General features: G+C 35.2%; 3 protein-coding genes and 1 pseudogene across 3 annotated transcripts; 1 reads left to right on the top strand and 3 right to left on the bottom strand.

Annotated features, from left to right (window-relative positions):
- Positions 1 to 96: 96 nt before the first annotated feature.
- On the top strand, positions 97 to 3,430 carry LOC128674890 (pickpocket protein 19-like). Its single transcript, XM_053753873.1, has 8 exons — positions 97 to 342; positions 730 to 924; positions 1,265 to 1,424; positions 1,748 to 2,001; positions 2,063 to 2,248; positions 2,434 to 2,705; positions 2,780 to 3,046; positions 3,165 to 3,430. The coding sequence occupies exons 1-8, from the start codon at positions 212 to 214 to the stop codon at positions 3,428 to 3,430; spliced, it is 1,731 nt and encodes a 576-aa protein (XP_053609848.1). The 5' UTR covers positions 97 to 211.
- Positions 3,431 to 3,445: 15 nt separating this feature from the next.
- On the bottom strand, positions 3,446 to 6,120 carry LOC128674709 (uncharacterized). The gene is made up of 3 exons (XM_053753538.1): positions 5,985 to 6,120; positions 4,697 to 5,061; positions 3,446 to 4,588 (listed from the first exon to the last, which is right to left on the bottom strand). The coding sequence occupies exons 2-3, from the start codon at positions 5,025 to 5,027 to the stop codon at positions 3,621 to 3,623; spliced, it is 1,299 nt and encodes a 432-aa protein (XP_053609513.1). The 5' UTR covers positions 5,028 to 5,061; positions 5,985 to 6,120; the 3' UTR covers positions 3,446 to 3,620.
- LOC128674891 (uncharacterized) lies at positions 5,073 to 6,400 on the bottom strand (annotated as a pseudogene).
- A 13-nt stretch (positions 6,401 to 6,413) lies between these two features.
- On the bottom strand, positions 6,414 to 12,802 carry l(2)05287 (lethal (2) 05287). Its single transcript, XM_053753534.1, has 11 exons — positions 12,609 to 12,802; positions 11,999 to 12,206; positions 11,380 to 11,666; positions 10,887 to 11,077; positions 10,407 to 10,571; positions 10,052 to 10,227; positions 8,751 to 9,509; positions 8,265 to 8,406; positions 7,810 to 7,952; positions 7,212 to 7,391; positions 6,414 to 6,727 (listed from the first exon to the last, which is right to left on the bottom strand). Exons 1-11 carry the CDS (start codon positions 12,716 to 12,718, stop codon positions 6,437 to 6,439), a joined length of 2,652 nt encoding a protein of 883 aa, XP_053609509.1. The 5' UTR covers positions 12,719 to 12,802; the 3' UTR covers positions 6,414 to 6,436.
- Between the last annotated feature and the right edge of the window lie 310 nt (positions 12,803 to 13,112).

Consider the following 13,112-nt stretch of genomic DNA (forward strand, 5'->3'; position numbering starts at 1 on the left):
GTATCATTTGTACACCTGTGTAATCCCACGCCGATTATGATCTTTATTAATGGTAAATTGGATGTTTATCTGTTGTCTAAATCTGAGTTCTGTTCGATTGCCTATTATCCAACTCGACTTGCTTATACAAGTTTAATAACCATTGCCTAACAAAAAGTGATGGTGCTTATCGCCATGCAATAGTTTTCGGCTGACTGTGTATAGGGAAAAGATGATGGGATCTAAAGAAGCTCCTAAAAAATACTTCGACATTTGGTGGGCAGGGATTAAAAGGTTGCCTGAAACGACTTCAATTCATGGATTTAGATTTATTGCAGATTCGAAACGTCACTGGACAGAACGGTTAGTATTATAAATACCGCGCGCGGGGCCCTCCTAAATCTACGATAAATACCTATCATTGACAGAGAGACTTTTAAAATAGACATATAAAAAATAAATCATCCATCCTGCATTTTCTTCGAATCACGAAATTGTTTACTTGTTGAACTTATATAAAGTCATCTTTTTTTTCACACAATAAATGGACGAGCTTTCAATTTGGCTAGTTCAAACGGTACTATTTTTTTATCTACATTTAATTTACTGCTGACTTCCGCTTTTTGCCCAATTCATCTATATCATTATCTACTACTATTTGATAGAAAAGACTTATATAAAGGCAACGGCAAACTTATCCCATTGTATTATTATTTAATCAAGAATCAGTTATTGATAAATTATTTCCAGAATATTCTGGCTAGCGTTCGTGGCGCTGTCTTGGTACGGGTCGTCGCTGCTGATCCAGGCTCAGTACAAGGCTTACCAGAACTACCCGATATCGTTCGTGGTGGAGACCACGTACAAGGACTGGAATACAGACTTCCCATCTGTGGCGGTTTGCGAGAACGATAACACGAAGCGTATTGAAGAAATTTCTGACAAGTGACTGATATAAATAAAAATAGATAGTATAAGTAAAAAATATTCCGCCCCGGCTTCGCACGGGTGCAATATTATGCATGTTATATACATATAAACCTTCCTCTCGAATAACTATTTAAAGCACTCGCATCAAAATCCATTGCGTAGTTAAAAAGATGTAAGCATACATAGGACAGATAGACAGGGGGACGCAAGTTTGTTTTCTTCTTATTATTTTTTTATGACTACTGACGTAACAGTTTACACTGTTATTAGATTTCCGATAAACTTTACACGCGGAGCACAATTTGAGAACCCTTTTATAGATTAATTCACATAATTAGTTTTTATATGATTACAGGTTGTGGGGAGAAGATCATGATTTCAATATGGAAGAAGTGCTAAAAGAAATAGCATTTTTTAAGGGTATTACATACTATACTTCCGAATTTTGTGGCTTGGAAAACCCTCTATCTGATTGTGTCAAGGGAAATCTCAGTCAATATGCAAATATGGTAGGAAAAATTACTTGATTTACTTTTTGTGACTAAAGACCCTGTGAAGTAGAGCGAATCAATAGGAAAGCGAACCCTGGGCGTAAATAAAAATATAAGAAAAATATGGAACAATGTCAAAGCATTTATGCATTTGTTGCAAAATGTGTGTTAGTCACATCGATCTGTGTTTGTCTTTTGTATGTAGCAAAGGATGGTAAATAATTATGAATTTCAACATATTGCCTTTTCAGGCATGCGATATTTTTCCAAAATTATAATATTTTAATAAAATACATTTACGAAAATAGTTACGTAAATGTGTTTAATTAAAATTAAGACTATGAATGAATGAAGTGATTTATGTTCAGGTTCGCAGCAGCTGTGAGGACACATTTGCCAATTGTTCGTGGAACGGGGAAAGTTTTCCGTGCTGCAAGTACTTTAGGCCCATGGAAACTGAACTGGGTACTTGTTTCGTTATCAATAGCATTCAAGGGAGGTACGTTCTGGTAATAATATATATAAATATTCCATTTCCTAGCTGTTTGAATATATATTTTTTTATATTTTGTAGTGTCTTGAGCAGTAATATACTAAAAACGTAATAATTATAACTCTACTAAATATCCAATAAATATATAATAACAGTTTACTAGTTGAATATTTCATTTTAGGGATAAACACGTACCAAAATTGCCTATGGTCAGCAACAAAACCACAGGTCCGGGCGCCATAAACTTTCTCGTTTTGGTCACTGCTAATGTCTATATCCTGAATGAGGAAGAAGTGCCTTCTTTGACTACTTTGGGATCCGATGTTTTGACTGTTGGTCCGGAAGTTACACATAAGTAAGTTCCCCTTTAAAATAAACTGCATGGTAAAGAAATAATATAGTTACCTACTAACAACTTTACAAGACAGATGTGTAATATTGATTTAGGTTTTAAATTCGACAACATTGTATAGAGACAGATCGACAGAACTTTGAAAAGCACTAGTAGATTGCTTGGCAGTAATTTTAAAACAATTTCAGGCGATACATAACTATAAGGAACATTGAAAACGACAGAGAAGCGCGGATGATCTCGCCAGCCAAAAGAAAGTGCCGGTACACGGATGAGAATTTTCTAGACGTGTATCGACATTATTCGTACACTGCATGCACCGTGCAATGCAGGAAGGATGCACAACTACGCCTATGCAACTGTACCAACTACTTCATGCCAAATGTACCTGATCATCTCAAGTGTGATGTCAGCGGCATCATATGTTTGAATGACCACGTCAATGTGCTTTCTGTGAGTAGGTATACGAAACTACCCTTCACTTAAATCCAATACATTCTTTTTATGTATATAAAATACATTAATAAACCCCAGGAATAATAGAAAGTCGACAGAATATTTTCTCAGGTTTTACGCGGTTTCTCAGCAGTTTATTTTCCCAGGTTTTACGCGCTGAATGGTCATCGAGGACTGGCTTATATTGTAATTGCTTGCCGTCTTGCACTGAAGCAGAAATATCTATCGTGAAGGATTTTAAGGCAACCACTTCGGAGCCCTATGCAAACGTCCAAATTGCGCTGGCCATGTTACCAAGCGAGAAGTACAGGAGGAATGTAGTGAGAGGGGTTTTAGACTTAGTAGGTAAGGGTAAAAGTAAACTTATAAGAAATTAGTTAATTCTTTGATTCGTGAAATATTTTTTTTGGTATCAAGTTTTGTACTTTACACAATTATTATTGAATAACTGCCTATCTTTTAGTATCTACTGGAGGTACTGGGGGTCTCTTCCTTGGAGCAAGTATACTGAGTTTCGTGGAGTTGCTGTATATTCTTCTCATCCGCCCCTTCTGTGACATATATAGCAAAAGAGATGACGATCCCTGGTACAGAAAATATGGGACGCGAAAGCTAGAAGACAACAAATTCATTCCTAACCCAGTTTGGAGCTACGAAACTGTAAAGAACGATAAAGATATAAAACGTCGTATTCAAGACATGCAGCAAACTGCTGAAAATCCTAATTGAATAAAATGGCAGTAGGTTTCTGTCAGTTGAATAAAATATACCTAACACATTTATTAGATCATGTTCTTTTTAAATTTTTAACAATGTTTTGTTCTGAGTAACGAAATTTGCAGTATTGTACATTTTACTCTTGACCGCACTGTAGGTGCGGTTAACTGATTGAACCATAGGAAAACTACACAAAGTCTGGTTATTGTGAACTTATCTCATTGTTAATACAATATCTCTCAATAATTTCGTCAAAGACTTCTATTACTTTATCTTTATAATTCGGATTCATTAGCATCATCGTCTTTATAAACTTTCCTTTATTTTTTGCCATTATATCATTGAACTGTTCGGTGTCAGAAAAGATTTTCGTTGTGAATTCATCGTCTATCCAAATCTGCGGTGTTAAACAAGCGCGAACAATAAGACCCCACTTCTTCAATTCTTCAGCTGAATTTAAGAAATCTTCTTTGCTTAAAACGTCATTTATAACAATGCCATGATTTTCGAGATTTGTTGATAATTCTTTGTAATAGTAATTTAAGAATAAGTTTGAATTTTCTTCACGAACTTTTGTATCTAAATTACAATACAATAGAATAATGACATCACCAGCAGGAGGCTGAAAATGCACAGCTTGGAAATCGACAAATATACAATCGTCTGGTTCCATACCGTCTTCAACTTTCTTATAACGAAACATAATGTTGTTGTTCCATAAATCTCGATGACATATAACATTTCTATATTTCGTTGAGTAGTTACATATGTCTAAGGCGGAGAACCAAATATTTTTCCAATCCTCACCTACTTTTATTAACAGTTTTTCATTATCCTTGTATTTAGAAAATTCTCGTACAGCTTCTAATGCTCCATTCATACACTGTATAAACCAAGTATTCGTTTTAGCGTATCCTCTTTCTTCAAGAAATTGATGACTGAATTCATCATATAAGCGATATGTTCGCCGTAGATGCTTGCTATTATTTTCTTCATATATAATAGAAGTAGCATGAAATCTAGCTAAAGTGTTCAATGCTTGTAGAGTGTGCGCCATGTCAAATCTTTCAAATTTATTACGCGACTTGTATTGCGATACCGCTAAATCTTCAAATACCATTGTATCTTCGTTTATGATTGTTATCATTTCTGGACTCCATGGTTTCAAATCTAGAAAATACCATTAAATACATAAATAGGTATATTATTATATAGAATTCAACGTACATATTGTTGAAATAAAAAATATTTTCGTTGTTTCTTTTTCTTTTTACTCACCATTTAATTCGAGCTTCTTTTTGATAACTGAATAAAATAATACTTCTTTTTGGAACAGGTTAAACTCTGTTGCCATAGAAGCCTTCGCTTCATTAGATCTAGAAATAGCTTTGACGAAAAAGGGCAGCACTTTTCTTGACTCCGATTGGTCATTTGTTATATGAATTTGAAGTCTCCAATAATCAGCTAAAAATCCTAACATTTTATCACTAGCATTTTCTATATAATATACAAACGTTACGTCTTTATGTGCATAACCACATTTCTTTACTATATCCTTTATATCTTCTTCCGTTATATATTTAACGATTTCTTGATCAAGTGATTCCATAGCTGATTCTTCGTGTGTCACAACTTCAAGTGAGCTAGAGAATGCAATATTATATATTTTGTATTCGTTTTAAATCATTAATTTTCATATCTTGGAGTAATAAACCTCTATTTATCAGAATAAATACGTTCATTATTTGGTTATGTACGATATCAAAGAGCTGCTTGTCTACTATAAATATTTTATTTTGAAATAGCTAACAACAAAAACACGTTACTAAAGAACATTAAGCAGATAACGATTTATTTGATTAGTGATATGACATTTGTATCTCTAGCGTTATCTAAAACAAACTTATGTCGTTTTCTTGTCTGTTTGTTTCAAACTATCGAGCAGAGACTGGAGCAACAGCTAATGTTATCATTAGAGCAAATGTATCTTTCCACTCTTTCATCAAATAGTTCAAGTACTCTATATATTTTCTTACGATAAAGTTTCAGGGTTGTTATACTCTAGTTTTTTCTCACGAGTCATGACCGTTATATACACTATTAAGGATGCCTGCGTAATACCAAACATAATACTATCTTCATACAAAATATGTAGTGATATTTTATCAAAGAAATTGCATATATCCAATACAGCAGATTTTAACCCTTCCGACATGGTTTCATAATAAATTTAATTAGTTCAGTTGTATATTCCTTCCTGAATGGTTTGGTAGTATTGAAGTATATAAACGAGGATGAGTCAAGCATTGGTGAACTGTACACCAACTGTCTGAAAATCTACTATTAGAGCACGGCAAACCTCTGTAACCTTTCAGAAATGTTGTTTGTCCATATATCTCTATGGACTATAACATTTCTATTTGCAAAGCTTGGTGTCATAAGGATAAACGCACAACAAAAATTTATATGAATTGCAAAATGTGAAAAACGTTTTGAACTCTCGCACCACTTCCCTCGAAACGGAACAAAAATGGTTGATATAAATAACTTTGATTGATATACTTACCCATTCTATTCGGGGACTCCTTGAAAAGCTCGCTCGACTTATAAACTCTTTTTGGAAAAAAAAATATTCCTCAAGATATTCTGCTTTCCACTTATCGAACCATTTGCTGCATTTCACAAATAAATTAAGGTCCAACTTTTCATTGCCATCATTTGACTGACTATACAATATTCAGTTTTAGATGATCTCCAAGATATCCACTCACTTCATCGGAAATATCTATAAGGACCAGCTGAGAAACCAATCATATTCACATCGTTTTGTTATTGACGCGATTTCATCCTTACTTAATAAATCCATGTCAGTGTGAAAAACGTTTACCTAGTTCGAAGATACAAAGTTCTATAACTACACTCTTATGAGTTCACAACTAGTTGGTAAACAATATACGAGTATAATAAATTTAATACTGACATAATAATACACGTGTTATGTAAATACAAACTTTATATTTACAAGCCACAGATTGTAGATGTCATGTGTAAGTCTAAGAACGGCTCTTTCAATATTTTGTTGAGTTTCTTTTCTTTTACTTGTTCGTAGCTGGGCGTCCAGAACTGGGCTATTGGAGGGGCGTCATCTTTGGGGGTGTGTTCGTCGTCGCTGGACTCAGCGTCCACCTCTAAGGGTTCTTCCTTATCTTCCTGTGGTTCATCTTCTTGTTTCTGGCCGCACATTTGTTGCAAAAGCGAGGTGCAGAGCAGGCTCACCGGAGGTACCATGTGTGGCGATGCTGATAGGAACTGGAATGAAAAATAGTGGTAGTAAACATGTTAATCTATTCCTAAGGTCAGAAAAAAACTGACATAAAAACCAGCCTTAAGATTATGAAAATAATATTCATTTTCAAGTGATACAATTCCGCGAGGAAATTGAAATAGAAATGGTAGATGTCCCACTAATTAACTCCACTTCTAATAAAGAAGAGTAGAGGAGGAGACATAAGGGCTCAGTCTAATAATCAATCGGGATATAACACGCTCTTGTTCGCATATAGCGTTAAGATTTTAATTTTAACGTGCTTGTTCTTTAAACTATTACTCATAAAATCATGTCAAAATTACACTATTTTTTTCCTCTTATTACCACTTAAGAAACTCTTTAGAGATTCTCTGTGAGGTGGTTTCACTATTTTATCTTTACTCACAGCGTGTCACGTGGGTAAGTTCCGCCGAGATATCGCTTCAAGACTACCCTCTTCAGTGTTACTATTTGAGCGTCACTCACTTGCAACACAGAAGCATTGTCCGCGTTATCCGTCTCAGTAACGGCCGCCGCCGGCCGCCGCACGCCCGACCGTTGCGTCTCAGCCAGCAACGCGCCGAAGTTAGACGTCGGTAGGTTGCGCCGAGATATCACTTCTAGACTACCCTCTTCTGTGTTTTCTGGCTCTAAACTGTATACCTCCTGGAAATATTCAATTGAAATTTAATTGTTTAATAACGGGCAATTTTTTGGAGGAAAGCACGCACTTAATTGGCCCTCTGCCTATAAAAAGTTGAAAGAAACGAACTACATATTTTTTCATAGCAACACCAACGGTTTGGATTATAAACATTCTTTGTTGTCAACCAAGAGGACACAGCTCCTATTTATTTTCTACTCTTCATAGACAGACTAAGTTAAAGAGAACTACCAGCCAAAATAGCTAAAAATAAAATAAACAAATATTGTAAATAGCAGATAGATTTATAAGGGTTTGAGAAAAAATCTTGCAATCTCGAAAACATAAAAAAGGATCTTATATAATGAATCCTTTAAATTGTAATTAATATTAGGTATTTTTATATTGCAGCAAGAAAAACTTCATCAGGGCTAAACTTACGGAGTCATTCCTAATAAGGTACAGCCTGATGTCATCGCCTGAAGATGCTCCAAAAGTACACAAAGTAAAGACACCAGATTTGGGATCCACCAAAGATTTTCGCGTTAAGATCGGATCGGAGTTATGAGGCGTGAATACGTAAACTGAAATAAATAACAAAATAAACAACAAGTAGATATTTATAAAAATAATCGATTATTAGACTATGTAGCCGTATATATCACAAGCATAATGAGTGTAACACAGTTAACGACAACAAGACTTCAAAATAGAGAAAAACATTTCCATAAATTTTACAAATCACTCAAAAAATATCAGTAAAAATTGGACCCAATATTATAAATGTGAAAGTGTACAGGGAGTAATGGAGGAGACTGACACGTTGTACCAACCGTACGATGAAGAATATTACTGATAAATAGAAATAAAGTTAAACTGCAGAAAATATATATTACCGTCATTAGATTTAGTAGTGATCGCCATTCTGTTTGAGAAACGATCTGCAGTTAGGCAGGTGGGATACGTCTGCACCAGCCACTTGATAGACAGAGACAGCAAACTCCACACGGCCAAGACAGAGTCTGTAGTGCACACCAACTGCAGGAGATAATTTTATTTTGTATAAATTATTTATGTATCACTGGGAAAACATTTTATAGCAGTCATTTTATAATATATATATATATATATATATTATATATTATTGTAACATGTATCAAAATCCAAACTAATATTATAAATTAATTTTCTTGAAATTTCCCTCGCATACAGTTAAGAGTATGGATAACTACCGTCCATATCCTTATCCATACTCTTAGCTATAGCCTATAACTATTAACAATACGGGAACATTACGGAATAAGTAATGATCCCGTAGGCCGCGGTGAAAAACTAGTAAACTATAAATTGTGAAGTGTTGTAAAATTCAATAAGTAACTCACATAATGGGCAGCGTCCATTCCCCCGAACTGGAGCTGGCGCCCCCGGGGGCGCAGCGCCGGGTGCGCCAGCACCGTGCGCAGTGCGCACAGCCGCGAGTCCCACAGCGTCAGCTTGCTGCCGAACCACGCCGCGATCAGCGACGCATCCTGCGATATCGCCACCCCGCCCATATCCATACTCCTGTCGTTACTCTTCGTCTCCACGTCGACACTCTTAACATTCAACCTATTCTTGTGAGCCTTGAATATCTTCACCACGATATCATTGTCGTTAGACAACATGTACGGATGTGTTTCGAGAGAATGTATCGAGCCGTCGTTTCCCACTTTGAATTTATTCAACGCGTCGCTCGACGTGAACTGCGCGATGCCGGACGAATAGTAACACGCCGTTAGACAACTCCAAGCGATTTTCTTCCCTTCTGTAGTTTTATGCGTCTCCCTTTGCCATATTCTAAATTTTTGATCTAAGCCGGCGGACACGCAAAATTCGCCTCTGTTGTCTAAAGCCAAAGATACGACATTGAAGCCGCCGTGGGAAAGATTGACGCATGTGTTGAGTTTGAAGGAGGGCCCGTGCTTGCCTCTGAAGGCCCAGAATTTCAGCTTCTCTTCGGGATACATCAATCCGTCATTTCTGTATTCGGAAGTGACCAGCCAACTGCCATCGCGGTTCACCGCTGCACATGTAACCTCAGTCTCTAAAGGCATAAGATTCGCTCTCTGGGCGGAAATTTTGTTCACTTCTGTTACATCAATCTGAAAATTCAAATAACAGTATTTGGGTGTTAGTGACACCGAACAAATAATTAATTAATTATTTACTAACTTTATTATTATTTATTAACTTTATTATTATTTATTAATTTGATCTATTATTATTCGTAATGACTCATCCATATTAATTTTATAAATGTGAAAATGTGTTTCTTACTTTGTCCATCTTTATGTGATTTTTGGGTGGACATAGTTGGAAGGGTGGAGTGACATACAATTAGACAAAAATAATAATAAAATTGATGTTAATTAATATATCCATTCACGTGAGTAGACAAGATTATAATATAAAAAAAATATTTGTCTATCATTAGTTTTTGTCAGAGGGTAAACAATGGCACGGGTAAATAATAATTCCCTACAATCGAATGAATATCCTATTATTATTATAAATGGGAAAGTATCTAAGTATCGGATGTATGCGTGTACGTTCGTTACTCTTTCACGCTTGTTACGAAATGTGAAACTGGAATAATAATAATAATTCCGACACGAGCGAGGGGCGCAGCTAGTAGAAAACATACATTATAAACGACTTTGTCGGTGGCGGGCGAGTAGAGCTGCAGATGGCCGGCGCGGCCGCCCATGAGCAGCGCGGCGCTGGGCGCGTGCAGCTGCAGCGCGGGGCCCGCCGTCCACAGCCCGCCGCACTCCGCTATTGTGGACAGCACTCGCATGCGGGTCGACGCTATCACTATAGCTGAAACCGTGACAACTTATAGCATGATGGCCAGTGGTTTGTAACTTTTTCAGAATTGAAATAATTCCCTTACAAATAGTCAATAAAAATGAACTTCCTGTGTATTTCTATTAGTTTCATGTCAGTCAACGAACATTGAATAAATTGGTATTAATCACAATTTGGTGGTAAGTACTCACAGTTATTTGATAATGTAATGGCCACATGAGTATTATTGACTGTGATATATCTGATAATCCCAGGAAGGCGTGGAATAAAATCTTTTTCGTTTGATTTGTTTGACAGATTGCCTAGTGTCCACTTTATTAAAACTTCTTCTATGCCTCCAGAATAGAGGTAACTTCCTGAAAAATGTCAAGATAAATAGATAAATATAATATATTCTTAAAGAGAAGTAGGAAAATGGTAAAACCACTCCATTACTACCTATTTTACCAAAGTCAGGCAATAATATATCCCATTATTGAAACTGATAAGAGCAAAGCTCTTAAATGACAAGAAGAATATAGAAACATAAAACAAAGAGGCATAAAAATAAGGTTATTTTTTGGTCTTTAGGTATGTAACCCCAAAGAGGAATGGTATGTATCTAAATGGTTTCAAGTATGTTCTTAATAATAAATTTGTACTAAATTAAGTCCTCCTCTAAAACACTTTACCTTGTTGCGAAAAACAAACTGCAAAAGTAGGCAGGAAATGCCAGTGAAGTTGTTCTTTTGCAACCTGAGTATAGTCAAACAAGTTGCCTCTCAAGATTGTCACTCTGCCCAATGCATCTGTGAATGCTATCATGTTATCTGTATGGTGAGCTGCAACTGCAATTATGCGAATCTGGTTGGAGTTTGTGAGACTGAAATCACCAAGAATAATCTTTTAAAAATTCTTTTGAGAAAACTGTTTGAGCAAAAACCTGGTCAACATTGTCTTCCTCACACAAAGACAACCCATAGCAAGTCCCACAGGATAGGAAAGATTTTTAGGGCAATGGTTTTAATTTTAGTTATTTTGTATATTCTTAAATATACAAACATGTACATTTTGAGAAGACTAGCAATAAATTAAAGAACATATAATAAGAGTCAATAAATAATTGTAACATATACCCTTTAGATAAAACTGATATTGAAAATATATTTCAAATATTACACTTACTAGGTCACAACATGTGGCTGTTCAAGGTTTTGGATGGTGAGAATTTTTGTGCCATTTGATATGGCCGCAAATCGGAAACCATAACACCATCCTAGGGCTACTCGCACCAACTCTGTGCAATTGACTTCTCTGTGAGTGTAATGTATTAAGAGATCTCCAGTTTTCAAACAGTATGTGGCTTGGTGAAGTTTTTTTGAATTATTGTATATTTTTGCTGTTACAAAGCATTTAGTGTTATCAATCAAGTCAAATGTAACTATTCTAGCTTGAGGAGGCAGCTTGAGATTCTGTAAGTCAAATTAACATATTGCATTTCTAAAAATCAAGTTTTATATTCTAGTACCAGAAAATAGAAATAACCTATTGTACAAAAATAAAATTATATGACTTGAGCAGTCTCTCTTTATAACTGTACATTCAAGTAAACTTACTTTCACAAAATTTATATATATACATGTATGGTTAAACATACAAGTCACCTTTCATTTTGAGTATTTTATTAACCTACTTGATTACATTGTGCAAAATATATTCTAGTAAAGAATATGTATCATTATTAAATGTTTTAACCCTTAGATGATGGAGATATTTCCTAGACATATAACTATTTTCAACTTACAATTTCTCTTAAGACAGCCCCATTTTCCCATGTCCAAATGGTAACACATCCCATATCTGAACATCCATACAAATTGTAATCTTCATTCTCCGGAAATTCAATGCTGACAATTTCATTGACTTTAGTTTCAGTTTCTAGTGTTCTAACACAGTCAGATGTTTGAATATTATACACTCTAACCACTTCCTCCACAATAACAAGCACTGATCTGAAATAGACAAGTCATGGTATTAAAATTCACATACAAATTGAATACAAAAATGACATGGTTATGTAGATGTTTCAAGTTGTAATAGAAGCAAGAGCAACCTATTTTTCATAAAAAGTCAAAATATCTTAGATAAGGACAAACCTCATCATCATCATCTTTAACTTTTTATTCTTCTTGACCTAGGTACCTATATATTATATCTAGATCCTAGACTGATATTTATTTTTTAATGTATTATGGTGTGTTAAGTTTTACTATAAGGGCATTATAAAGGGTTTATAATGTAGAAAGACAAAGATTAAGCTGTTGATGTCCTTAGATTTATGGAATGGATTAGTACTTGGGGGATTTATAATAAATAAATATATAAATTGTAGGATTCGTGAATATTTTACTTACTCTCCGTCTGGAGAAAATACAGGCCGCTTTTCTATAATACTTCTGCCTGATTTCCTTTGAAAACTATATTTTGTTTCCGTCATATTACTATTGTATGTTTTGATACCCATTTTTCAGAATAATAAAATAACACAACATAACCTAAATCCACGGTACATAGGTATGTTATAGGTACCTATTACGAGTATGACATAAACATAACCTCAAAATATAGAGGGCATATTAGCAAGCGCAAAGCTCAGCACAGATGGCGCTACTAGTACAACTAAGGTACACAAACATTGCCAATGGAGGCAAAACGCGCCAATTTTTAATATTGTTGCAGATTTGCGACCAAAAATACCTTCTACGCAAACGTGGTGCGAGTTTAAAGGAAAAAGGAAGGATTTAGTGGATTATCCTGAAAATAATATTACTATTTTAGGTTATGTTTTGCATTATTTGGTCAACTGTCATAAACTGACATAACTTGATTTTGAGTGAAGATCTTACCTGTATGAAGTC

Source organism: Plodia interpunctella, chromosome 13 (genome assembly GCF_027563975.2).
Source record: "Plodia interpunctella isolate USDA-ARS_2022_Savannah chromosome 13, ilPloInte3.2, whole genome shotgun sequence".
Classification (NCBI taxonomy): domain Eukaryota; kingdom Metazoa; phylum Arthropoda; class Insecta; order Lepidoptera; family Pyralidae; genus Plodia; species Plodia interpunctella.

Coding starts and splice junctions, on each gene's coding strand:
- LOC128674709 (XM_053753538.1), bottom strand. CDS start 5,027: ATGGAATCACTTGATCAAGAAATCGTTAAATATATAACGGAAGAAGAT. Junction 4,589..4,696: donor AAAGAAGCTCGAATTAAATG/GTGAGTAAAAAG, acceptor GGTATTTTCTAG/ATTTGAAACCATGGAGTCCA.
- LOC128674890 (XM_053753873.1), top strand. CDS start 212: ATGATGGGATCTAAAGAAGCTCCTAAAAAATACTTCGACATTTGGTGG. Junction 925..1,264: donor ATTGAAGAAATTTCTGACAA/GTGACTGATATA, acceptor ATATGATTACAG/GTTGTGGGGAGAAGATCATG. Junction 2,706..2,779: donor CAATGTGCTTTCTGTGAGTA/GGTATACGAAAC, acceptor AATAAACCCCAG/GAATAATAGAAAGTCGACAG.